Source organism: Amblyomma mixtum, chromosome 3 (genome assembly GCF_055824585.1).
Source record: "Amblyomma mixtum isolate Tamu chromosome 3, ASM5582458v1, whole genome shotgun sequence".
NCBI classification, from domain to species: domain Eukaryota; kingdom Metazoa; phylum Arthropoda; class Arachnida; order Ixodida; family Ixodidae; genus Amblyomma; species Amblyomma mixtum.
Window position 1 is genome coordinate 167,165,886 of NC_143014.1, and position 27,521 is coordinate 167,193,406.

At 44.8% G+C, this 27,521-nt stretch overlaps 2 protein-coding genes across 5 annotated transcripts in view; both read right to left on the reverse strand.

The window, feature by feature from the left end:
• LOC149352625 (uncharacterized) overlaps positions 1–20,297 on the reverse strand; it is a 72,052-nt gene extending 51,755 nt beyond the window's left edge. The window contains exons 1-6 of one of the 2 annotated variants that reach the window (XM_089581820.1): positions 20,206–20,297; positions 19,714–19,771; positions 19,609–19,620; positions 16,972–17,056; positions 13,087–13,241; positions 11,417–11,584 (exon numbers count right to left, since the gene is read on the reverse strand). In XM_089581820.1, coding sequence (XP_089437946.1) covers positions 11,417–11,584; positions 13,087–13,241; positions 16,972–17,056; positions 19,609–19,620; positions 19,714–19,761 — 468 coding nt within the window. In that variant the 5' untranslated portion in view covers positions 19,762–19,771; positions 20,206–20,297. The remainder of the gene's footprint in view (positions 1–11,416; positions 11,585–13,086; positions 13,242–16,971; positions 17,057–19,608; positions 19,621–19,713; positions 19,772–20,205) is intronic. The other variant, XM_089581821.1, reaches the window with a different exon arrangement.
• A 3,027-nt stretch (positions 20,298–23,324) lies between these two features.
• Positions 23,325–27,521, reverse strand: part of LOC149352626 (rac GTPase-activating protein 1-like) — a 59,438-nt gene continuing 55,241 nt past the window's right edge. For all 3 annotated transcript variants that reach the window (XM_089581823.1, XM_089581822.1, XM_089581824.1), the window contains one exon: positions 23,325–23,522. In XM_089581823.1, the coding sequence (XP_089437949.1) occupies positions 23,477–23,522 (46 nt within the window). In that variant the 3' untranslated portion in view covers positions 23,325–23,476. The remainder of the gene's footprint in view (positions 23,523–27,521) is intronic.

The window sequence follows — 27,521 nt, forward strand, 5'->3', positions numbered from 1 at the left end:
GCCTCAGTTAACATCATCACTGCTAAAAAGAACATTGTTATTTTTGTTGGAAAGACCACAGCCACAACTGTTTCCTACAACAGCTATCTGGTATGCTAGAAAACAGCAAAATAAAATATCAACAGATGAAGCAAGATTACTTCTAAAAAGTTTAACCCCGCTGCCAAATAACCAAAGAGGTCCATCCAACAATCCGTAACAGCACATTATCTCAGAATGGCTGCAAGAAGTGTTATAAACCAAAGGCCATTGTTTCAACAGCTTTGGCAATAGGGACATGCTCCCTATGGGTGTCGATCCGCCAGCTTCGGAAGCCAATGGGTTAAGCATATTAGCAACCGAACCTTTTTCAAACAGGGAGGACACCAGTGTTGCTGTTGATACAAAAGCACACTTAAGAGCTATGAACTCAACATGCAAGCGTCATGAACAATAGTGCGAAAGTGGGCTAGCCAATTGCTTGTTGATGCTGCCCTTGCTTCATTCATTCCAGTACTATACATTGTAACCAATAATAGACCTGTTTCAGATGCTTCTCTAATAACCTTCAGCAGAAGTAAAACAACATGAAAGTCCATCAGTTATTACTTTCTTTCCTTACCATGGGAAAAATGACCGTTTTTTTGTAGGTTGCAGCAGTTTTCTCTGCAAGAGCTATTGCATTTAAAATTTAATGCAATATACAAAAACAAAGCTAAATAAAAAATTTTTTAGGCATACAAGATTGAATAACGAATTGCACATTGCAAAAAAAAAATTTTATTTGCCAAAAACAAGATTTTAGGAAAAAAACTGAACAAAATTTGTAAAGAGCTTGTATAAATAAAATAAATTGAGGAATTTTCTGAAAAATCCTAAATGTTTGGTATTCTATTGGCCAGTATCTGATAAAAAAAAATCAATGTTCTATCTTGAATAGTATTCTTGCTACAAAACAATAACTGGAAACCCTATATTTGGGCACCGGAGCACGGCCACCTGTGTTCCAGGCTGGTTTCCGTCATCGCTGATGTCAAAACTAAATACCAACGAAAAGGCATCTTCAGACTCACTGCTACCCGAGTCATCAATAAAATCAATCGCAGACGAAGCAGAGTCCTGAGATAGAGCACGCGTCATGCATGCAGAACTTTCCAAGCTACTTCGATGCCACCGCGTCTTCAGAGCCCGTTCGAAAAATGTAGCCTTGTGGGAAAGAACAACTACATAGAAAACGAAACTTTAGTTGTGCAATTACAAGCCAGATGATGCAGCGTGCCCGTAAGCAACGCAAAGGGCTCCGAAGCCAAGCGGTGTGGACGCCATTATAGTGGGCAACATGGCGGGCAATGAGCACGGAACCGCATCTTCGCAGCGCTTCAAAAAAGTGCCACCTCACAGGAAAAAAGAAAACTGCATCGGAAACGAAACTTCAGTTCTCTGACTACAAGCTATACAGTGTGCCCGTAAGCAATGCAGAAGGCTCCAAAATCGGTGCGCGAAGTCATCGTTAGTAGACTAACGATGCTCAATGAGCGCGGTAAGAAAAGAGTTAAAGGGCAACTAGGGAGGTTTTTTGAGATTCGCATATTCTAATGAAACTATTTGTGTAAGTGTTTCTCCCCGCATGATCATTTCTACCAAGTTTAACAGCAGGTGTCGCACTTTATTTCTGTACAAACAGATTTAAAATTTTTCAGTTTCCAATAGTCTCATTTCAGGTGATTTCTGCAGGCAATGCTGCATTTGCAACATAAATTCAATTCAATTTATTTTAACAGAAGCTTGGAAGGATATCTGGCCTAAAAGCTGCAAATCACAGCTTGACATGGCCCAGAAAACCCCTACAAGGCAGTGCTGACATAGTTACTAGCAACAGTAGTTAACAGAAACAATGGAAAGATGGAGAATAGCACACAATATACAATAATAACTTTGCGTAGTTTTCCAAAACACAAACTAGCGTAATTTTCAATTTTATCGGAAATAATACAAGAATACATCATACACACACATTTGAATAAAAACTGTAGATTTATACAATCATAATTGAACTCAAGATAATGTAAAGGTAAGAGAAATAATAGATCAGTGCAGTAAACACATCAATACACTACTATTTATAGGCTGAAAAAGGATTCTTGCAGTTGTTTAAATGACATTAGCTCGACATATTGATGATGACTGAGTATTTGTCGGTTGGTTGGTTGGTTTATGGGGTTTAACGTCCCAAAGCGACTAAGGCTATGAGAGACGCCGTAGTGGAGGGCTCCGGAAATTTCGACCACCTGGGGTTCTTTAACGTGCACCGACATCGCACAGTACACGGGCCTCTAGAATTTCTCCTCTAAAGAAATTCCAGCCGCCGTGGCCGGGATCGAACCCGCGTCTTTCGGGACAGCAGCCGAGCACCATAACCACTGAGCCACCGCGGCGGCAGAACAAGTCTTAAGAAATTCCACAAAGGCCACATTGAACCGCATGTTTCCATATGTTTCTGCATATACGTTCACCCCCTCAATTCGTAATAAATGCAAAATGACACCATCGCAGAGCTAGCAGTCAGAGGCAAATGGAGATAGTAGGTGATAAAATGGCTCCCTCCTGTGTGGCCTGACTGACTAGAAACAAATTGAACAGCAGACAGTTCGGTAGAAGAGTGGTGACTGTTGACTAAGTCCAGACACACATGCAAACTCCAGCCATTTTTTTTTATAGAAACCTGACCTGCAGCGGATCCTTCTTCCACTACAGTAGGCCTGAACGGTTTGGGACTTCGTCATACTCAATACTATTTTTTTTAACTCTTCTGATATCTTGAACTCGCCCTTGTGTTGTATTTGTGCAAATAAGGTAAATTAGTCATTTTCCCACTGTTCTGTAATTCCTACTGATGTCCATAACAACAATTGTAACAAAAATGGGAATTTGGCTGCCAACACAAAATTCCACAGAAAATGTTTACATCCACGATTTCTCGCGGAATCAAAGGAAACTAGGGGCCAGGTTAGAAGGAGAAGGGGAAAAAAGGGCCCCAAACGGTACAACACAAAACACAAAGTAGTGGGGCAAGAAGTGGAGGCGTGGCAAAGCAGTAACCACTTCTGCACAGAGGCTAGTACTTGCTTTAAAACATGGGAGGCTTTGGTACACTTGATTTTGTCTCTCAGGCTCTGGGGTGTCACCTTTCAAGTGCCACTGAGCAAACGGAAGACATGTTCTTGCATAACCCTTGGGTATGGTCAGCCGGAACAATTTGAGCTAGCATTTTATTCGCAATAATTTTGTTTTTGTTTTAATGTCTTGAAGGGCGAAATTTCTGCCCTCATGTTATATCCGTGGTCACATTATACTCGTACAAATATCAGTGGCACCAAAACAACATTTTTAGTTTTGATTAATGCCCAGCATCCATTCTGGGTGCTTCCTCTAGTTGCAGTATTGGGCTGTCCTAGAAAAAAAAAGTGAATGGCAGGCAGGTGGCAAACTTTTGTAGGCTGCATCCCGCTCACAGGCACAGTCATCACAGCAAGCGCGAGACTGTGCCCCACGCAATATCATAGAGATCACTCAGTCACTGTGGAGGCATTGTGTCAAACATGCACCATTCTTCAAGTGAGGTGAGAATACCAAGCAACGCTTTACACTGAATTACTACAACCATCTTCAATTTTAATGAAGGTACAGTCTACGTCAAAAGTTTAGAGCCCAAGGGGTTTGCTTCTAAGGACGTCCTACCTAGTGGGGAAGTCAGGACCAGAATTCTTCTTACCTTCAGGAAATTTGGAGCGCTGAAGATGCATTACGAACCCCACAGTGTGGTTCAGAAGCAAACCCCCTGGGCTCCAAACTTTTGACAAGGGCTGTACAGGGTCGTCCACTCTTGGGGTGATCACCGCTCCCCGTGGCTGCGCTCCGCGGAGCGCCAGTGCGTCCGGCGCGGCCGCGCATCGAAGCAAAGCTGCGCATGCGCGGGGGGAACTAGGGGAGGTGCTTCGCGTCGTCTGCTACAGCGCTGGAGCGCGCCGCTCTTGCTTTGCTGTGAAGCGCACTTCACTGAGCTCCAGCGACTGAGGGACCGAGACGGCATCGCGGGAAAGAGCACTTTAATCGCGGCAGCGTATTGGTTTCGCCTAGAGCATGTGAACAGCCTGTTTCTTCACCGTCAGAAAGTCAATTCAATGCAGAAACTGAAACAAGCATCTCCGCAGATAAACGACTTAAGCATTGCCCCCCCCCCCGATTGATGAGGATAAAATGACTAAAGCGCTATTCTTTTGCGCGCTGTGCTGGTGCTATTTTTTGTTGTTGCCGCAACTGTTAGTGCCGTGTGTCTGGAGATCCTATCAGGCGCGCTTTTCTTGGTTTAGGGCGATGACGTGATGAGCATAGCGCGCAGTTTCGTGCATCGCTTGATGCTATATCGAATTTGATTAATGGGGCTAATAAAACGGCCAACACCCGTCGCTCTGCAGATGGAATCCCACACATCCGGCACGCACGAAGGCTGATCAAACTATTTGGTCACCGCTGAGGCCTCTGGTTAATATAAACCGCTCGGGGTTTATTAACTTGCGTTTCCATAGCAGAGCCACGGGCGTTATTGCATTATGTCATTAAAATTACCGAGGTCACTTAACACTGCTTGCGTGCTGTGAATGCGAAATCATTTATGGGTCATCATGAATTCTGCTGCGTGTTCTATTAAAGGTTTCCCCCACCTTTACCATAAAGGCCTTTGTCCAGAAGGTCTTTGGCCTATAATCATTTACCACAAAAAGCGTTCGACCCGAAGGCATTTAACAATCTCATAATGACTATCAGCATTTATTATGCCCTTTACCTAAAGGCCTTTTAGCTAAAGGTATTTGTCCTAAATGCCTTTGACCTAAAGGTCTTTGCCATAAAACTTTTTTCTGAAGGCCTTTATTGTTTATCATTAGTGCCTTTCACCATTAATAATAATGTCCTTTACCTAAAGGTCTCTATTGCAAAGGCCTTTCACCTTAAGGACTTTGTCCTAAAGACCTTTCACTATTATCACTACTAACTATTAATACTGCTAACTATTATCCCGTACACACATCTCTGATGTCTAGGCTATATTTCAATTATGATGTCTGGCTTTCCTTGATTACGTCATCTGAGTTTTTGGACCACTTTTGCAAACAGCAACATCCGGGTTTCGTTGCCGATAAGCCATATAATGTCGCTATAAAGGTGAAATGTTATAGGGCAAAAGAAGGACGAACACAGATAGTCCATGGACAGGACAGCCGCTGCCCGCTCCTGGCCACAGGACAGCGCCTGTCCTGTCCATTGACTATCTGTGTGTTCGACCTTCTTTTTGAGTTGCAAAAGTTGACCTTTCTTCAGAATGAACCAAGCAGCCGTGGAACACGTTTTATTCTATATTGTCTCCATCGAAGTACTGCCTCCGCGGCTGCGGTTGAACCCGCAACGTTTGGATCAGGGGCAAGAGCGAAAGTCACTGAGTCACGGCAGCGGGTTTCTCAATGATACGAAGCCGCACAGCACCAGCGCGAGTTCAGCTTGAATCATGTCCGAGATGTATAGGATGGCGGTCTGTGGTAGCCGAGTCATGCTACCCGCTCTTATCAGCTTACGATGCTGATACGTGGCTGCTCATGACTGCTCAACGAAGGGGCTGGCCACTCTCAAGCGAATGATTCTCGGATTGTTCGTAAAAGCGAAGGCCAGCGGACGTTTTTACTCTGACCGCAGTTCTGTCGGCTTGCATGATCATCGTGCGATCAGCTTTGGAATATGGATTGCTTTTATCTTTTGCTGCTTCCCATGCCCCTTCGGCGACAAAAACTCTTTGACAGCGCAGGCCCATTTCATTTCCCGGTGCACTTTCGAAAAGGTAGCCATGTCGCGGGTGCCAGAAAATGAAAGACGGCGCATTGTAGATCTCTGCCTTCAAAACTATTCCCAAAGAGTTATATCAGAGATGACTAATCGGCCATTTAAAACTGTGAATCGAATCATCCAGGCGTACAAAAAGGAAGGAAGAATTGCTGATGCTCCCCGTAAAGCCCGGCCCAAAGTGACCACGGAAGAGGACGACATGGCCATTGTTGCGGCGGTGGCTGACAACCCCACTTCAACTGTTCGCAAAATTAAGAATAACCTCGGGCTGGATGGCGTCTCAGACACGACTATCAAGCGTCGCCTCTACGCGGCAGGTCTGAAAAGCAGAACGGCGGCGCAAAAGCCAATAGTGAGCGCGGCCAACAAAGTAAAGCGCGTAAATTTCGCCCTTCAGCATGAGCAGTGGACCGAAAACGAATGGAGAAAAGTCGTCTTCACAGATGAGTCCACCTTTACAACAAGATGGGACCAGAGGCAGCGAGTTTGGCGCCCCGAGAACTGCCGGTAAGCATAATTAGCGTGAGCTCTCATGTCTTGCAAGTGCGCAGGAACTTTGCACAGATATGGAAACGAAGATGTTGATAGCTTGTTACTCTATTCAAAAAATTTCAATGATAGCATGTGTTCAAATTATAATTCATGTTGCGCTTTTTCTTCCGTGTTTTAAAGGAAATATTGAGCTAATAAATGTCATCTCGCAAGCCATATTTTCAGCGCAACGATTTTTGGGTTTCATCCCAGATTATATATACGTTTTTGTATCCCGTATTTACTTCCTGCCAAAGAGTTTAGAAAATTTTGAAACCAAAGACAATCTCCGATTTACTAGCGTTGTGCTGGACCCACGAGCGAAGAAATGTTTGCCTGAAGCTGGGCATAAATCGTGATCTATGTTGGTGCTTGTATTTTAGATTTAACGTCTTATGTCACATAGGCTATGTGAGACGCCATAGAACAGCGCGCTAAAAGAACCTTGACCGTCTAAGCGGTCTTTAAAATGTTATGATATCGCATACATCAAATGCGTTTTACATTTCGACCGCTCCTAACACGGCCGCCGCGGCCAGGTTTCGTTCCCGCGAGTTGGGATCGGTAGCCTGCGCCATATTGTAATGAGATCAAAAATGACAAAATGTGCGGCCACCGGGGTCTTTGTTCATTCCTTTCGTATTATATTCCGTGATAACCACTGGAATGACAGGAAAGGCACGGTGGCTGTATATTTGACTCTGGGGACGAGTTCAATTGCGTTTCAGCCTGCTAGTGCCAAGCCAAAATCTTAAGAGGTCAGAACATTTCGGTATTCATTACTCTCAGTCTAGACTCTGCATCTGCTTGTTTAAAAAAGGAAATACAATTTTTTTTTATAGATACATGCCGGAGTTTATCCAGCGGGTCGCAGCTAGCGGCCGCTCTGCTGTGAGCGTCTGGGGCGTAATGACTGCTGAAGGACTTGGACCTCTTGTTCAAATCCAGGGCCGCTTCAATGCGGACTCATACTGTTCAATCCTGGACGACGTGCTGCTGCCGTATCTAGTCGGAGGACCATTTCCGGACAATGAATTTATCCTGCAGCACGACAACTCTCCGATTCACAAGGCAAGAAAGGTCGGTGCCTACCTGGACGACCGTGGCGTGGCAGTTCTGGACTGGCCACCACAATCACCCGACATCAACGTCATCGAGAATGTTTGGGGCAGAATGAAATTTTCTATGGCACGCCGACAACTCCACAGCCTCTCAGCGGACGCGCTTTGGACAGCTGTGGAAGAGGAGTGGGATCGCCTTAGGTCCAACACTAGCTTTTGTCGTTCGCTGTACAGCTCCATGCCAAGCAGAATGCGAGCTGTCATTGACGGCGGTGGCGAAGCCACTCGCTACTGAACAGAGTAGAGTTTTAAGAAAGAACTGCTCTGCAATGACGCCAACAGCGATTAGAGCGAAGATATGGGCCCAGGAGAAAACAGACCAAAAAAAAGGCACACCAGTAAGCAAGAAACGCTCACATATCCATACCAAAGTATCGCACGAGCCCCATCGCTTGTCTCCTCCTTTCAACTTGGGTTATGCATTTTCCCCCACCCCGACCACTTTTTCTGAGGTGAAGGGCACCCTCACAAGTACCGTCTTCAAGAGAGATGGTGACTCACTTCGTTTGTTTTCAGGCAGAAATAGTTGTGCCTCTTACGTCTAAAGTGTCATGTCTTTTACTCAACGTCTTTTCCGTGTCTAACTGTGCAGAAAATGTTTTTGTAAATATATGTCACTCATTTCTTTCCTCTTTCACTTGACTTCTCTGTGTTGCTTCTTTCTCACAGAATACAGCTTAATTGTAAGCTAGAAAACAGACACGTCTCTCATAGCTTTTCCCCTCCAACCGCCTATTCAAAACGAACACAAACAGCATTCTCAGACAGTGTGCATTGATCCCAGAGACTCAAAAAAGAAAAAAGAAACGTCAGTGCTACCTGCCTTACAACAGCTTATGAATGTAATAATCAAAGAATTGATTTGCGATTAATCTACCTTAGAATGCGACTTCCCGCGTCAGGTATCCCACAACGAACCGGAACTGCTTCGGCGATTTTACATCAAGTGATGGTAATCAAAATAATTTGTTAGTTGGTTTGTTTATCGGGTTTAACGACATTAAGCGACTCAGGATATGTGGGACGCCATAGTGGAGGGCTCCGGAGAATTTCGACCACCTGGGGTTCTTTAACGTGCAATGACATCGCACAGTACAAAGGCGCCTTGCGTTTCGTCTTCATCGAAACGCGGCCGGGATCGGACCCGCACCCTCGGGATCAGCAGTCGGAAGCCCTAACCACTGAGCCACCGCGGCTTCACATGACGTAAATAAGTTGTATTTTTTATCGGATCTAGAAATATGACTATGGGGCGTAAGGTTGCGACCCTTTGATCGCAGAAATCAGTTGCTATGCCGGACAGCGCAGTGTCGCACATCCCGTAAAGCGATCCACGAACACCTACGAGCGACATTAACACAACAATAAAATAGCCGCGGAGAAGCTGAGATCACTGATTAGCTTCTGTCAAAGTACTGTTTTTATTGCCCGGCTTAATGGTAGAAGAAATGACAAGCAAATGAACAAAATATATATACGAGTGAACAATCGCTCAATTTTTTTTTCCTGATTTTACACGGATGTTGGCCATTTTATTAGCCCCATTAATCAAATTCGATATAGCATCAAGCGATGCACGAAACTGCGCGCTATGCTCATCACGTCATCGCCCTAAACCAAGAAAAGCGCGCCTGATAGGATCTCCAGACACACGGCACTAACAGTTGCGGCAACAACAAAAAATAGCACCAGCACAGCGCGCAAAAGAATAGCGCTTTAGTCATTTTATCCTCATCAATCGGGGGGGGGGGGGGGGGCAATGCTTAAGTCGTTTATCTGCGGAGATGCTTGTTTCAGTTTCTGCATTGAATTGACTTTCTGACGGTGAAGAAACAGGCTGTTCACATGCTCTAGGCGAAACCAATACGCTGCCGCGATTAAAGTGCTCTTTCCCGCGATGCCGTCTCGGTCCCTCAGTCGCTGGAGCTCAGTGAAGTGCGCTTCACAGCAAAGCAAGAGCGGCGCGCTCCAGCGCTGTAGCAGACGACGCGAAGCACCTCCCCTAGTTCCCCCCGCGCATGCGCAGCTTTGCTTCGATGCGCGGCCGCGCCGGACGCACTGGCGCTCCGCGGAGCGCAGCCACGGGGAGCGGTGATCACCCCAAGAGTGGACGACCCTGTACATACGTAGTGTGGAAGGCATGTTTCAAAAATACACATACCGTATTTACTCGAATCTAGGCCGGCCACGATTCTAAGCCGAGACCCGAAAGTTGAAGGCCACAGAAAAAAAAAAAACTTACCTCGATTGTAGGCCGGCCGAAAAAACAACTGCGAACAAGAGGTACAGCACGCAAACGACATTTATTGCCAGGAACCCACTCAGGCTGATCCCGGGCTGGCGTTTGGGCGAGGAGACATATGCAACGCCAGCCCGGGATCAGCCGCCGAAGTCCCGCCCGGCTTGAAGATTTGACGACTGCTCTGCAGCGAGTATAACTTTCCGCTTGAAGGCGGCACTATAATGGCACCGCCTGTTTAAAAACCACGCACGAAAACTTCACTGCTGCGAATGTGCTCACGCCACCGCACGAGAACAGAACAAGGCCAAAATGGCAGCCAGTGCTCATGTGTGCTTTGATCAGTATCAGCTACGGATAGCAACGGCTACGGATAGCAACGGCTACGGATAGCAACGGCTACAGTGCTGTCTTTCGTTGGCGTTTTGTGGGGGCGCCACCTGCGTGCTACAATTATTCGTATTTTACGAATACGAAACCTCGAAACCAAATCCTCGAATCTAAGCCGACATAAGAGTTCTACATCTCGTTTTTTTGAAAAAACTATCGGCCTAGATTCGAATAAATACGTATTTTATGTGCATTATGTTTCCTGCAGAATAACTGAAGACCCTGTTCTCGATTCATGGAATTTAAAATTTCTCACTGCATAAAATTACGGGCCCTATGCAAGAGAAACAGTTCTGTCACCTGCACAAGCCTGAGCCAAGTTAAAGCAGTAAACAAAGTGGCACCAACACAAACATGACCTGTTCTCTGGCAAAGGGAGATGCAGAGAACACGCCACTTCCAACAGCCAAAGACGTTGCTAAAAGAACAAATTTTTTTCTCATAATAGGCACGTGGCGCAAATTGAGCAAAGCAATCTTAAAGGTCAGCACATAAAAAGCCCAGTGCACCCATCAAGTCCGGGCCTCAGCCATAAGAAAACTGTATTGCCATAGTACCTACAGTGCCTAGTCTTTTGCTCGCAAGTGTACACAACATACACGTTTCCTATGTACACCCTTTGTCAAAAGTTTGGAGCCCAGGGGGTTTTCTTTTGAGCCACACTGTGTCGTTCTTAATGGATCTCTAGCGCTCCAAATTTCCTGGGCATGAGAAGATTTCTGGTACTGCCTCCTCCAATGGGTAGGACTTCCATGAATCCTCCTGGAGTCCCAATATAAAGATTGGAAGTCAACCCCCTGGGCTCTAAACTTTTGACAAAGACTGTACCTCATCAGCATGCATGACAGTGTCAGCATATCACCGCTATCTCAATGCAAGAATCATGCCATGGCACCACAATATATAGATGAAAGAGAAACATTTTTACATGAATCAAAGCCTTTTCATCATGTGCTGCCAGGATAAACTTTCCACTGTGATCTCAAGCATTTTTCAATGAAATAAGATTTGACTTAACCTCTATGAAGTACTAAGGGTGGAATGTTGGGCTAACTGGATTGCACTGAGTGCTGGTAAATGCTAGTTGATGACTAGCAAATGTCCTGAGCCTCTTTCACGCCACTTATGTTTTTCAAAGTGCACCAGGCATGCTTCCTCTCTATAAGCAAGCAATCAAGCAAGTCTGTACAAGTAGATTATTAGTTCACACGATGAAGCAAGGAAAAAAAGGTGCAGGTCCCTTGACCTGCAGCACAATACACACTCTGTTCTCGGCCTCCAGGCGCTGCACCTCTTGCTGAAGGCACTCTGTTCCCTGCGTGTAAGCAGCCATCTTCGATTCTGTGCACTCCAGCTTCTCCAAGCATTCCTGGTATTTGTGGCGCCATCTGGCTACATCCTCACTGGATGCTGCCAGCTGGCCCTCTAAAACCTGCATGCGCAGCAAACCATTGAAGCATGAATCCAATTCTCTACAGACTCAACACAAAACTTGAGGTCCATACATATCCCGAGCTCTTACCATGAATACGTAGTCTGATTAGACATGACACACTAGGCCTAAGGCTTCCAGTAGTGTAAGGCATTCAAAGCTAATACACAGAAGGCCCAAGGAGAGATGGATAGCTTTTGGGGCACTCAACCCATGCCTCAGTCGAGAGGGAATCTCAATTGGCCACTGCCTACAGCTGACAATGTGATGGTACCTTTTTTGTACTTACAACATCCATCACGTAACAGTAAACAAATGTAAGCCACTTCTCGAAGCCACAGGCAACATGGTTGATACCTTTGTCAGAGTAATACATCTTGCTCCATATCAATTGATTCTTATAGCAGCAGGCCCCTTTTCAAGCACACTATGAGAAGACCCCAAGCAATGGAGTGTCAGGAGTACTATATACTGACTTGCAGGCCTGCCAGCCAGACCATACAATTACACAATGCAAAGGTGGTGTGGTGCCGTGTGAACCAAAGTAGAACTCTTTTATTAATAAACTAGAGCTAGGTGAATCTCATTCAACACAAAACCTTGCAAGTGCACAAGGATTCACTGCTAATATCAAGTGGGCATAGAGTACACAGTAGAACCTCATTAATTACAACTTGCTTAAAGGGACACTGAAGACAAATTTAAGGCATTTATTGACAGATGACCGCGTTCCAGTGACAAAGGTGCTACTTTCACTGAAAAAGGGGTTTTTAGAAACTAATAAAGAAAAAAAAAAGATATAGAAGTGTCACTGGCTCTAGCTGTTTTCACACGCAAACAGCAGAGCATCAAGATATGTTTTAGCATGCAGATCCCTGAGGTACCATCATTCACTTCCAAATGTTGACCAAGGAGTCTTTTTAAGTATAGATCACACGAGTTTTCATTGCGTAGTGGAAAATTTTTAAATTCAATTTCCTCAGCAATAAACAAGTCTTCTGCTGCCAGTTGCTGCCAGAAAAATGACAAGGTAGCCAGAAAGGGCTACAGAATCAAAATTTACTCAGAACCAAATTAGGATGGAGTCTTACTCAATGCCCCTTTAATTTTATCTTCCAGAAAGCTCGAACCGATGCTTCAGTTCCGTCAAAAATCACATGCATTCCAATGTGCAAAGACACCCAAAGATTCAGTTCAAACACATAACCACACGTATCTTCTATTTCAACTTGGCCATGCAGCCAACCTGACCCAACCAGCAAACCACACGCCACAATAGACAACAAATAAGCAACCTGTCTTCATCACAAGCAAAAGAGAGAAGAAAGTAAAGCGATCAAAATTTTTTAGTGTATTTCCAATTCGATTAAACACAGGTTCATTTCACTGAAGTTGAACAGCACTAGCTGACAAATGACGATCTCACAGTGAATTCCGCTAGGACGTTGACGAAACGTCAGAATGTTTTTTCCAGGTGAGAGGGATATCCAAGAAATACTCACCTCAAACGAGTGACGCTGCTTTTCCTGTGAATCCTGCAGCGAGTGGTATGCCTGGCGAAGCTCCTCCAGCTCTGCATGCTCCTGCTCCCACCTCTCGCACTGACTCTGCAACTCATTAATGGTCTTGTCCTTCTCCAGACACTTCCTGCCGAGATCTGAGGTGCAAAGCATTTCAACTTTGCTTAAGCCACCTGCAGTGTGCTGCTTTGCTGGTGAAACATCTTAAGGGGGGGATGCGGTTTCAAGTCACGAACATCTCGAAAAAATCAAATCAAAGAAAACACCAGACTTCGTATCTGTAAGGTCTTTCTATTTATATCATGAAAGATTTTTGTCAGCAACAGCCCAGAAGTTACTTTAAACAACGTTTTTTGTGATCGCAGGTAGCAAAAAAGTGGCTAAGATCTCCATGAAAATGCCGGTTTTCTCCAAAGGTGATGGAACCCAAGTAGAAGAAAAACAACCACATGCCGCCAATCGGATCCGAACCCCCGACCTCCAAATTTCGTGTCCAATGCTCTGCCAAAACTGAACAACGGCAACAGCTGTCTAATCTTAGGTTTCAGGGGTATTTATTTGTAGCGTAGCGAACCTTGAGTGTGTTCATCAGTGCCACCCTCATCTATAGCGGCAGACGTAGTACGTCCTATATTACCACGAGTCCCACGTAGGGACATGATCGAACAGTGAGGACGGCAGCTGTGCGAGAACCCTCTTATGCTACCTATGGCATCAAGACTGCCAGATTAGAGGCCCTCGTTATACTATTCAGCAGTCTAGGGAATGGAAAGAGGTGCTCGTTATGACATGCTCGTTATGGCGGCATGTGGTTTTTCCTTCTGGTTTTATTATTCTCCCATTAATGAAAACCATAAATTAAAAAATACAAAAAAAAATTCCCTATGCTCCTTGGTTTTGGTGACTGTTGGCTTCTGTCATGTACATCATAATGAGCACCTCTTTCCATTACCTTGTCTGCTGAATAGTTTTCTCAAAAGTGTTTTTTGACCCGACTGCCCTACAACTGTACCAAATTTGGTTACTTTTCATATATAATTAACGAAAATAAATTAAATTGCTGTGTCCCCCCTCTAGGGGAGACTTGGGTCTCAAAATGGTAAAAAATGGGGAAATTTTTTATTTTTCAAAAACGCCATATTCTATAGTCAGATACAACTTAAAGGTGCACTGAAGAGGAATCTGAACTCGTCTTTTTGCCGCGGGAACTCGATCTACACATTCTGAGCATTCTTAGAAACCTTGACTTATTGCCCTGTGTGGCCGATTTCCCTAATTAAATCGAATTAACATCCGGCTCCCTCCTTTATTTTTTTAATTCTCCCTTTACGGTGGGCGGAGTCGACCAACGTGTGGAGTGCCTTTCAGCCAGCTCCGTGGAGGCTTTGCTTTCGCTTTATTTTGTTTTTTAGGTTTCCGTGAATAAATAGTTTCATTCGCAGATAATATAGCCGCAAAATAAGCCTGCAGAAATAAAATACGCGCGGACTATTTGCTTCTACGGATTACTACGTATTACTCCGCCGTTGGCAGAGCGGCAAGCCACCACGGGACTGGGTGAAAGGCACTCCACGCATTGGTCGACTCCGCCCACCGTACGGGAGAATTAAAAAAAAAAAGGCGGGAGCAGGACGTTAATTCGATTTAATTAGGGAAATCGGCCACACAGGGCAATAAATCGAAGTTTCTAAGAATGCTCAGAGCGTGTAGATTGAGTTCCCGCGACAAAAAGACGAGTTCAGATTCCTCTTCAGTGCACCTTTAAATTTAAGTATCTGACTGTAAAATATGCCGTTTTTGAAAAATCGAAAATTTCCCCATTTTTTACCATTTCGAGACCCAAGTCTCCCCTAGAGGGGGGACACAGCAATTTAATTTATTTTCGTTAATTATATATGAAAAGTAACCAAATTTGGTACAGTTGTATAACTTTTCACAACTAGCACCTTTGTAAAATCATCCCTGAGGCATTAAGTAATTAAGTGCACAAGTTTTTGATGTCAGCATGTTTGCAAAGCCTGCTGTGTGCAATAAAATATTAGCTTTTTAAAGAATGCCTAGTACCTTTAAAAAAAGAAGTTAACATTTACAGTTCAAATTTACAAGACCACTATGTCTACAAAGATCAACTTCAAAAACAGTTAAAGAGAAATAAAGAGCTTTACTGCACTCTTCCAAGTCTTAGGAGTCATATGAAACAATCATTCTACTGTCACTAGTTACGAAATGACACAAGGGTGAGTTACAGCAACAGCATGAGAAGTGAAAGCAGAGAAAAATCAACCCTAAAGTTTACTCCTGCGTTTGCCTCATTTATTGCATTGCAGGTTTATTGGTTTATTGGGTGTTAACGTCCCAAAGCGACTCAGGCTATGAGGGACACTGTAGTGAAGGGCTCTGGAAATTTAGACCACCTGAGGTTCTTTAATGTGCACTGACATCGTGCAGTAGCCGGACCTCTAGAATTCCACCTCCATTGAAATTCGATCGCAGCGGCCAGGATCAAGCCCGCCCGTGTCTTTCGGGTCAGCAGCCGAGAGCCGTAACCACTGAGCCACCACAGCAGCCCATTTATTGCATTGCATGTTTTTGCTTCTGGTCAGACAAATGCAGCAATGCAACCAATGGAATTTCTGATGTTCTGATCTCTCAACTTCAAGGTGTTAATAAGGTGGCAGTGCTCTGTCGTTGGTAGCCCATGGAAATCACAATGAGCCGGGACCATCAAAAGCGATCTTCGTTAGCAATTTTCGACGAGCACACACAAAAAAAATGTCATTTTCTAATTGGTACTGGACATTTTAGCATAACTGTTCCTCACAAGGCAGACAAACACCAGAGGGTTACGAAAAAGAGTAAATTTATAAGCAAAAAAATATTGACCAAATTGTACTTGTGCTAAATTGTGCTAAAAGACGGAGACATAATGTAGGAGTCCTGGCCTTACCTCTCCTTTAGCACACTTTCCAGCCATAAATACCGCCACACAAAGATAAGAATGGATTGCAGCAAGAAGTAATAATGCTATGTGTTTTTTGCAAAGCCATTCATCTACACTGCCCATGATGGGACACACATGTTCCAGCTGTGAAGCGCACTATTGTGCTGAAAATTCACCCCATAACCTGACAGTACACAGAACAGAACTTGGACCTCTTGAACCTAAATCCACTAGATGAATGGGTTTTTACATGCCAAAGCTACACTGTGAGCTACTAAGCAAGTAGACATTAGTGCATTTCGCTTTCATCCGGAAGCATAAGCACACTCTAAAACATGCACCTTACACTAAACCAAGTACAGATCTCTTGCTATGTTTGAGGAATCCCTGGCTAAATGAGTGGCGACCAGGTCAATGTGAACAGCAGTTCTATGTAAAAGTGAGCTTAAAAGCTGTCTGACCCAAGTTTAGACGAATGCACTGTGCACTCTGAACTAGACTCAGTAATGTGAAAGAAATACCAGACTTAACACTTCTCTGGAGGAAAGAAGTAACAAAAGTTGTACTCTTTTAGAAGTTGTATACTAACTTAAAAGTTGAACCACATGCCCTCCCTACACCCATGAGAGTGCCCGCCTCACGGCCTCATAAATAAGGCTTATCTGAGCCACACAAGCATGGAATGGCACATTCTTGAGACTGCCCGTTCAAGCCCAGCTGGATAGCATTTCACTGAACCACAAATGAATGGGAGAGCTATTGTGAGCTACGGTACACTACAGTGAGGATAACAGCATTTACCCATGACCGTCTCTCCCATATAGCTACAGCTGCGAAATTTCCTGCTAGCCCGCTGGCAAATACTTATAGGTCACTAGTGTGGCAATTTTAGCTGAAAAGAGCACATTAAAGACGCAAGCACTCACCATCACACTTTGCCTTCGCTTTCTGAAGAAGGGCAAGTTGGCGCTTGACCTGCTTGACCAGGTCTTCCCGAGGTGCATCATCCACCTGCACATAGCGGCAAGACTTCATCAACCAGCAGTGTACATAAAGGACTACAAGCCCTTCCTCCATATTTAGTCACATTAACTAGCAAATGCATGCGAACAGTGTATGTACAGCACTATACATCGCTACGCATTCATACAGCAATATTTTAGTAAAACCACTTCTTAAATATTAGCTAAACCTGTTGATCATGGAAGAATAGAAAAATAATTAGCCAAGATCGACAATTAATCGACATAAAAGAAAAAAATAATTCAGGACCCCTGCTTCAGTGTTCACATATAATATTAGAGTTCTGAAGGGTTCAATGCACAAAATACCTACATGCTTTTAAATTGCTTTATACTTGCTTCTTCAAGCACTAAAATACAACAACCCTGGCTGTTAGTCAGGCCTGCTTTCTGAAAAACACAGCAAGACTTTCTTTTAGGTCCTTCCTCAATACAATGCACAAAGCAACTTTCATGATGTTAAAATATGGCCCTGATTACCAGTCCATGAAATCAAGATTCTTGTATGCCTGCTCCAAGATCAGAGGTGTGCACACTATATTAATTAGTAAAAAGAAAAGCCATTATGGAGGACTGGAATGCTGCTTTCCTCCTGCTACTCATATGGGCAGTGTGGCAGGCTATGCCCCTGCTACACTGGAGCTGAACACCCCAAGTATTTCAGAACCAACATTTTCAATACATCTTAGCCGCATAATTATGAAGGTATGTATGCACGCCTTCATAGACACGGTTGTAACATGCCATACCTCTAGCAGATATCTGCCTGTTTGCCCCCCCCCCCCCCCCCCCCCCCCCCCCGAGACAAAAAAAAGAAGGGTGCCAGACTGCACCGTTTTGTTCTAGATCTCCAGTTCACAGGGATGCAACATGGTTACTTTAAGCAGGCAATGTCACCATGTCAACAAACAGCCCAAAACATAAATGTGCAAGGCTTAAATTATAAAATCTCACAGCCAAATTCAAAAAGTCACACTTCTGCACTTTATCTATCAAACTGTTAATATTTTCATGCCCCTACTTTGGTGTGACTTGACACAGCTGCATCATGACACACTGATGCAGTACGCCATTCTGATGTTGAGAATTCAAGCTGCGTGTGCTGCACACGCAGCGAGAGAAGATGTCAGCAAACATTATCCAAATTTTAGAATGATGTGCCAATAAAAGAACCCATTTATCAGTTTGGGTGTAACAGAAGAATTAAAACAATAACGCTCAGCCTGCACCGCCTAAATAAAAGCATGCATTCGTTAGGGTGGGCAGTTGAAGTAAATAAGAAAAATAATGCTCTGCCAATAAACCACACAATGGGAACAATTAATCTGTGTTGCAAACCACTGAAGTGTGAATGATTAGCCAACAGATGTATGGACTTCACAGAGCCGCATTAGCAGGAACACTGAACACACCTATGTTACACACAGGCCAGCATTTGCAAGACTGAACCTTCACAAAGCAAGGCCCTTTCAACACAACAGAAAAGGTGAATTTCTATTATGTAGCTTTCTTTGCAGCTGCATGTTATCCTTAATGCTGAACACATGATGCTTATGCAAAGAAAACTGGCAGTGCTGCACCTGTGACAGCAAATCCTTTCAAGATAAGGGTGCATCACTAGTAGAAATAACCATTTCAAATCTATGGCAGCAGAAGTTCCAATGAAGCAAGACGCATGCAAAACGGTGCAATTACAGGGTGCAGCCAACAGCTTTTTTGCCCAGCCAAGCAATTCCAGCAGCTACTGGCATAATACAGCATGGAAGCCAGGATCCAGTCACATAATAGACAGAACTATCTCCCCAAAATCACAGCCTCCTCAAAAACAGGTTATACTATAAATGTGAGTTCCAATTCCACGCTCAATATATACTGTCACAAGGTTTGTCCTCCTAAATAAGCTACTCCTAAACTCAGGACAAAATCACAAATTTTTCACAATTTGCAAACTGGAGCACTTTTGCATACAAGTGGAAACTAATCACTATTGATGTAGTGACACCTCAGACAAAAAAAAAAAAAGCCATTGCCAGTTCGTTGATTCACTAATACACTTTTTTAAAAACAAAGTAGTTAAAATCACCAGGTCACATGAAAGTTTTTCTGAAAGGGAACTGAAATATGCACCACGGTTCAGTACTACTCCAACACGAACGTACAATCAAGTTATGAGTTAGACGTAATATTTACATTTCTGGTTTCGTGCAAGACTGAACGCGACTAAAGTGCAGTTTCACAACGGGCGCATACAAGAACGACAACACGCTTACAAGAGACAGCAATCATAGCACAGAAGCAACAACAGCACATAATGAAGCTTTGCCACAAACTTCGACCAAAACGCCGGAAATTTCTACGCGTAACATTAAAAAAAAATACAAAAAAATCAGGGGCGGGTGTCTGCGACTACGGGAGGGGCGCAGGCGGCACGTTACGAGCAATACTCAAGGTGACTTATTTAATGCACACACCGTCTTGACTACAGAACCTGAAACTCAACTAGACCAAATTTATAAACGTAGACAAAAAAAGTATACATACATTACTGCCGTCCTAAAAGAGAATCAAAAAGGAGAGACATTAGCAAGCAATACAAGTGAAGCAAACGGCACATGATGCAAGTACTGGCAGCAGTAACATGCTTACCGATATTCTCGGGCTTTTCTCTGTTCGCTGATCCTGGGAGCTGTCCATGTCTGTCCATCTAAGCGTCAGAAGGCGGGGAGCCAAGAGATTATGTAAAAATCATGACTAAAATGGACTAGAATACATTACAACACAAAGGACGTAACGCAAGGTAACGTCTGTTGGAAACATGACCGACTACAGCCGGCTACAGCCAGTCGTGGTAGACAATAATGAGATGCAAATGCTTTCCATCTTAGTGCGCTTAAAAAATAATCTTATACACTATTAGCGCCCCCCCTTTCCGATTACAGTGATTACTTCACCACTCCTGCGTAAGAAAAATACAGAAAACGAGACCATTACGATTCTGCGATTGAAACCCAGTTATCGCAATGCCCTGAAACAAAAAACCTGGCGTATGGCACTAATATTTCGCTGCCACAGCCCTTAGCGACCTATTTCCAGCCAACCGTTAACCTTCTGAAAGCTTCTAAAAAGTGCGATACATACGTAAACGACAGAGAAATCCCTGGAAAGCAGGAATCTTATGGTTCCGCGACTCTGATGACGGCCAGCAGCTGACGTTTCTAGCTCGAGCCGGCTCGACGGGGCTAGAAAAACGGCTAGAGCGAGCTCGAGAGAATCGGGACTGTCTGCTGGAGGTTTCACGGCTGAAATAGCGTTGGCGCCAATCAATTAAATCTGCGCGCTACACTACTTAACCCCAGTGGCAGATACCTAATCAAAGCGTTAGAGTAATTAATCCGAAGCCACCTAGAATAATACAAGCACCAGCGCATTTTTGACCAGGCGCCACATGCAGAAGACTGAGGTGGCAGGACGGCAGGTCGCATACCATACCTGTGCGACATGACTGCCCCCGTAAACGCTCAGCCCAATAACACCCCCAAGTCTGTGCCCACACATTTCACGGACGTAGTTGCAGTAAGAAAGTTGGGCCGTGCTGCTAATGACGGCGCAGCGGCTTCGCGCGCCGAGCGTGCCACCAATGTCGGCGCGTGGTGCGGACGGCGCCGACGCCGACGATGCGAAACTGAGGGGACGTGCTAAGAGCTAGCGCTCCAAACTTTATACTGGTAATGTTTACTCCAACGTTGATTTACGCCATGCGCATGTGATGGTGGAATCTCGGCCATGAATCGGCGATAGCAGTTGCTTGTCGGCAACTATCTTAATTCACACTAATTCTGCTTAATCCGTAATGCTGCTTAATTCACACTTAATTCCTTGCACTAGCGTCTGAGGCGCTGCGAAGCGCTTGGCAGTGCCTTACGACCATGCGTCCTACCCGATGGCGACGAAGGTTATGTGGCCACGTGATCACGAGTGAGCGCGCACTTCACCAGTGGTCTCCTCGATTTCGTTGGTTGGTTGGCCTCAAATAAAATAGCACATACCCACTACGGGGGAGTGGCCAAGACACAGGTGGTGAACTGCTTGAAAGAGGAGCATTTTAGAGGAAAAGGAGTAGCAATAGGGAATAGGCTGACAGACTGGACAACGCAACGACAGGGGTCCTGTTAGCTGGGAGATCGAAAATGGGACGATGGCTTTATGTGCAAATTCGAATGCAACGCATGGAATGGTTCAATTTTGCACTTTCTGCACCAGTTCAGGCGGCGCTACACTCGCGCACTCGATTTGCCAGTGCAGCCAGTGCCATCTGCACTCGATTTGACGTAGTGCTGCACAAGTTCTCCTGCACTTTTGCACTAGCTTTCCGGCGTGTTCTCTTCTCGTGCAAGCAGTGCAAGGTGCTTGGCGCGCTCCGTAGCAGACGGCTCCGTGGCCATGCTTGTTTTAGTGAGCGGCGTTGAGACCATGGTTGAGACGGTTGCATATAGACGCAGCATCTGCACCATGCTCTCACTAAACAGCTAAAATGACAGTGCACATACGTGTGTGTGTGTGCCTGTGTACATGCGTAAGCGACTGGCTGGCATGACGCACTGCATATGGGTTCTCATCTTTCTGTCCAACCTCGGATGTTGCTTTACACCATCTCTCTTTTGTGTGCAAATATTATTACTTGCAGCATAATGGAGCATTTGCACAAGAGGCAGATGGCGAGATGCTTTTTAATACGTGGGTGAGGGTGATCGCAATGTTTGTGATGACTCGCTACGAGATCAGTATACCTCCACTTACAGCAGCGATCAACTGGCCTTGAGGTCGGCGTAACCGTCCAGCAACAGTGAACACAAGTTGTTGAGTTCAAATATAATCCGAGGTATCAGGCAACTCTTTCCCTCTGTAATTGCAGCAGTCACTTTTCGATAGAACCGCAACAGCCTAAATCATATGTACGAACTGCCAAAGGTCGTCTTGAGCGGAAGTCTGACTAGCTTCTCGAATTCAAAGTTCGTTGCCTCTTCAAAGTACTCGTTGAAACGGGGACGGTCGACCGGCCTGCGCCACTTTGCACAATGCAACGGAAAGGATGGTGTAAAATTCTTCACCACTTTTGGAATTAACAAATTTCTGAGCCACTTCACGAGATGCGCCACTTTGAACAAATGCACAATGTTCAATACAGCTAGCACAATCTTGCGCATATGTCAAACCACACGACAAACACCAACACAAGGCCACAGCATACCAACGTTTCTGCACTTTTGCACTCGATTTGGCTGCTGCACCGAGAGCACTAGTGTCAGGCTACACTCGCGCCCCAAGAACTGGCATGGCACTGGCACAGCACTTTTGTGAACTAGTGCAGAAAGTGCAGCCAAATCGAGGAGACCTTAGAAGACTAAGGTAACGAGAGGTATGTGCGTGGCCACATGATGTTAACAAAGCTTGAACACACTCAAAATTAGAGCTTTAGTGGCGACACCTACACAACCCTTCTGCAGTATATTACCAGCTGATGCTAGAACTCCTATCACATTGAGTGAATGTGACAGCATGGCAAAAGGCATTGATGCTGCAACCGATGAGGAGGCCCTAAATCACGCAAGTCTTTCATCCTTGCACCATCTCCACAAGATGGGCAGCAGATGTGGCAAAAAACTTGGATGAGCTTAGAAAACATGTATCCATCAATGCCAATATGGAATCAGAACAGATGTCTACGCACACGAAATTATTGCTGAATACTTAATTCACAGAGCTTCTCTAAACAAAAACCTGTCGTGAAATCCTTTTACACAAGTTTTCTCAAAGAAACTCTACCCTTGCAACCTCACACACAGCATTATGTGCTGTACACTCGTTGTAATGCTGCACACCTGGAGACCATCTTGTCTTCAGAGGTGCGAGTAATACTACAGACATGACAGGCAGATTCTTTGCCAAGAGTGCTGCAAGCGCTGCCCTTGAACTTCACGAAGCAATGTTTCCCAGCTCTCAAGAAACTATCGGGAGTGTGGCTAGAGATGCCATACGCCGAGCAAAAGTTAGTATGGTAGTACGTTGTGTTCACTAGGGGCGGCTATTAGCAAGGCGTTGCATTAAGGGCATTATTACCACCACTGCAGTAATGAGTGTCTTGTCATCTTAATTTTTTCCCAAGAGTAAACAGATCTTTTTGATGGCGTGTGTGGGTATGTTAATCGCTGGGAGAGACCACAGACCCCATGAAGTAGAAGGCGTGGCATTCGAGTGCAACACGTGATAAGAGTACAACTTTATTAAAACTTGTAGAGATTTGCCACTGCACGTAGACCAGTCACTCCATGATTAGAAAATCGTCTGTCCTGTAGGATAAAAGCGCGACTTTATTAAAACTAGTCGAAATTTTCCACTGCATGCAGAATGGTCACTTCATGATTGGAGAATAGAAGACAGTCCTCTTCTTCGGTGTCCTGGATGTTGTAGAAACAAAGAACAAGCATTTGTTTAGTGTTGTGAACAATAACACACTCGTCAATATACAGCTGGCAGACATGCAAAAAAGTGGTAAATTCAACGGAAACTTGATAACGTGGTGCTACAAGAGCAAATCATTTCCATAAATAGGTCTAAGTCTCACAAAGGCTGTGCATTCATAAATGGACTTGTCGAGCGCATTAACAGGGTCTTCAGTCTTACATCCTGCTGGCCCTGTATAAGCAACGTAACCTGCATGCTGCTATTTTGAAACAGTACTTGGGACATATATCGCTGAGCAGCACATGCTATGACACAAGTTGCACCAGCTGTGCAGCTTCACATTGTTGGCCTGCTGGCTCATTGCTACATGACATACAGTGGAAGCACCAAAGCTTTTGCACCAGAGGCTCAAGCAGATGCAAGCCCATTCAAAACTTTCTACAAGTAGAGTAAAGCACTGAGCTTGCTATGGTGATTTTGTTTGCATCCGGAGGCTGACTATACAGAGAAATTTTACCTGCTCAAAGATTTTATTTTTTCTTTCTTACTTGACTTGAAAGTGCTATACAGACACTTCACAAATACTGTTGTGTGGGATCATTGTGGTTCATAGCCACTGCAAAATTCATCTTAAGCAAGAAAGTTTCAAGAGGCTTGCATGAAGTGGATTTTTAAACAGTCAATGAGAAACCAACCGAACGTTGTCACATACTTCGTTATATCCAAGAATTCACATTCACGAAGTTCATATTAACAGCAAGTCTATTGAACTAAAGGAGCTTTCATTACTTTCAGTATTGTGGTTCTCGAGCATGTTGACCATTACATCTTATAGGCAGCTTTTAATTAACAGTAAATGGGGAAAGCAGCTGCTGTGCAGGGGAGAGAACCTTTCCTTTTGTTGGCTTAGCAGTGAGCTCTGCGTAAGCTACGATGAGCTCAGAAGCAGACTATTTTCTCGTTCTTCTAGCACATCTTGAATATAATTTTTTGTTTTGATAGCATGCATAAGCTCCACATGATACTTCGGTAAGAATACGTCTAACTACTAGGATTTTGAGAAAGAAAAAAAGTAAAAAAAAAAGATGCAGTACACTAGCTGCTGCGACTTAACTACTTTCCTTAGGACTAAGTGCATATTAAAAAAACAAAACATTGGGCTTCATCTGAATGTTTCTAATCCAATGACATGGTACCAGGGTTCATACAGAATACCTAACTTGAAATTAAAAAAATTCCAGCATTTCAAGGACACAATGAAGCAACAATAAAGGCAGGCAAGAAAATGAGAAAAGAAAGAAAGAAGAAAACATTTAGACTTGGAATCTGTGAGAGTTTGCCGCTTGATTTTCTTTTATGGGCATCTTTTCTGCCTTTTTATTGCTGGCCGCTCAACACAAACAATGACGTAAATTGTAAACTGAAGGGTTTAATGACCTAGAGAGACACATGGGCTATGAGGAATGCCCCAGTGGAGGGCTACAGGTTAATTTACAATTTAGACAAGTCATTTAGGCATGTTAATTTAGAGGACTACCTTTAGAGTTGCACCTCTATCAAAATGCCGCTGCCACGCCAGGATGAATTGCGGATCCTCCGACTCTGTAGATAAGCTACCTTACCTAAAGTTACCACAGCAGGTGCAAACAAGAATGGTTATGTCATTTTTAACCTCAGTATCTTTAGGGAGACCAACTGCAGATTCCACCAAAGACAAATATTCTCTGCAGTTTTGTATTTTCGTGCAAGATCTCAAGCTCCAGCTACAGTGCCCTTTGTTTTCAATTTTCCTGCTCGCATGCTGCTTTTTCTTTGATTTCCCAAGAACAGACCCTACTCATGACTTGCGAGATAAACAGAGGCCTTCAATTGCATGGATATGAGCACATTAAGGAGACTGCTATGGCTTCGGACAACATTACTGAGAAGCACATTATGATCCTGCCATGTGTTACGAAAAGAATTCCACTGTTAACATTGAAGCCATTTCCCTATTATGCTGAGAAAAATTTGGACTGTCCTCATGCTGAAGTGCAGGCATTCCTGACAGTTATCTTCCAGTGTTGATGAAACTTCCAGCCATGCTGCTCCTGCTACATGCATATGATCTGGTGCTGTACTTGACGTGCTGGCAGCTCTTCCAATGGACCTCCTGGGCCGATTTGCCCATTGTAGAAATGTTTTTTGGAAACAATACGCATTCTCTTCAACTCGAATAACTCACAAGGCATGGCATTTTAACATGCATTGCATGATGTTAAGCACAAGGCAAAAAGGAGGTACTGTTGTGTGCGCGCGAAACCAAGCACTCGTGTTATCGCGTACTGTCTGCGCATGCTCACTGCCCGGCTATCTCTTATCGGGTAGCCCGTGCTGGCTTTAAAAGACCGCTCGCACGGGCCCACCGCGCTCAGTATGTAACCTGTTGGCTTCCTGCCAAGTAGCAGGAATAAACGTTCCTTCGATGCTACGTCTACGCCGCCCAGTTCTTGGATGCCAGACATGACATATTGGCGACGAGGATGGGACGACCGCCGTACGGAATTCGCAGTGAGAAGAACCTGGCCTCTGTGTAAAAGCTTCCCGCCACGAAGATTTCCCTGCGGTGAAATCCCTGAAACTGGCATCACGGCAGCCGAAACTTCCAAGTGAGTCATGAGTCACATCGGCCACATTGAACCTTTCGACGAGACCACGAGTGACTGGCGCTCGTACGAGGAAAGGTTGAAAGCCTATCTTTTGGTCAATGATGTTCCAGTAGCAAAGAAGGTTCCTGCTTTCCTAAGTCTCATCAGCGCGAAGACCTATGCGCTGCTCAAGTCGCTGACGGCACCGGACGCACCGTCGTCACGAGAGTTTGACAGTCTTCTGAAACTCCTGAGCGATCACCTGGCGCCGCAGTCGTCCGTCATCGCAGAGCGTGCGAAATTTTACAAGTGGTCACAGCGAAGCGGTGAGTCCATTACAGAATTTGTCGCGGAACTTCGAAGGCTGGTGCAGAGTTGCGAATTTGGAAGTTTCTTGGATGAAGCGCTCCGGGACTGTTTCGTTTGCGGCCTGCTCCGCGAGGACATTCAGCGTGTGTTGTTCACGGAAGACAAAAAGCTAACCTTCCAGAAGGCCGTAGATAGAGCTCTTGCCATGGAAACTGCAACTAAAAGCGCGGCGTTCACGCATAACAGCGCATCCCCGGCGTACGAAGTGAATAAGGTTCGAGGCGAAAAGCAGTCTGTGATGTCGCCAAGCTGCTTCCGTTGCGGGTCACCCAATCATTCTAGCGAAGCATGCCCTCATATCGGCGATACATGTTATAATTGTAACCGAAAAGGGCATATTCAACGCGCCTGCAGGAAAGGAAAGAAAGTTAGGGAGGCAAAGCCCCGGAAACGTGTGAAGATGCTCACGTCCGTCCGAAACGAGTCGTCTGTCCCACTTAAATCAGTCAACGCAGACCCATTTACTGTACCCGTGAACGTTGACGGTGTCCTACTGACGATGGAGCTTGACACCGGCGCAGCCGTATCCGTCATATCATGGCGCGAATACCAGAGGCTGTTTCCACGTAAGCGACTTCAGCCAGCATCGTTAAAGCTGCGCACGTATACTGGGGCTATGGTAAAACCGAAGGGTCTGGCGAAAGTCGTCGTGCACCACAACGACCAGAGCGTGGAGCTTCCCCTGTACGTCGTGGACACTACAGGACCGGCACTCCTCGGCAGAGAATGGTTGCAAGATATTCGTCTGGATTGGAAGAACCTAGTTTTTTTTAATCACCTTGGTCTCTCTCGAGAAATGTCAAAGCACTGGCAAGAAAAGCTGGAAGCCATGCTAGACAGCCATTCCGAACTTTTCAAAGATGAGCTAGGTACCATCACGGACGAGCAGGCCGAGCTTGTCCTTCGCGAAGGGTCACAGCCGAAGTTTGTAAAGGCAAGAAGCGTTCCCTTTGCTCTGCAAGGTGCAGTAGAAGCGGAACTTGGGCATCATAACGC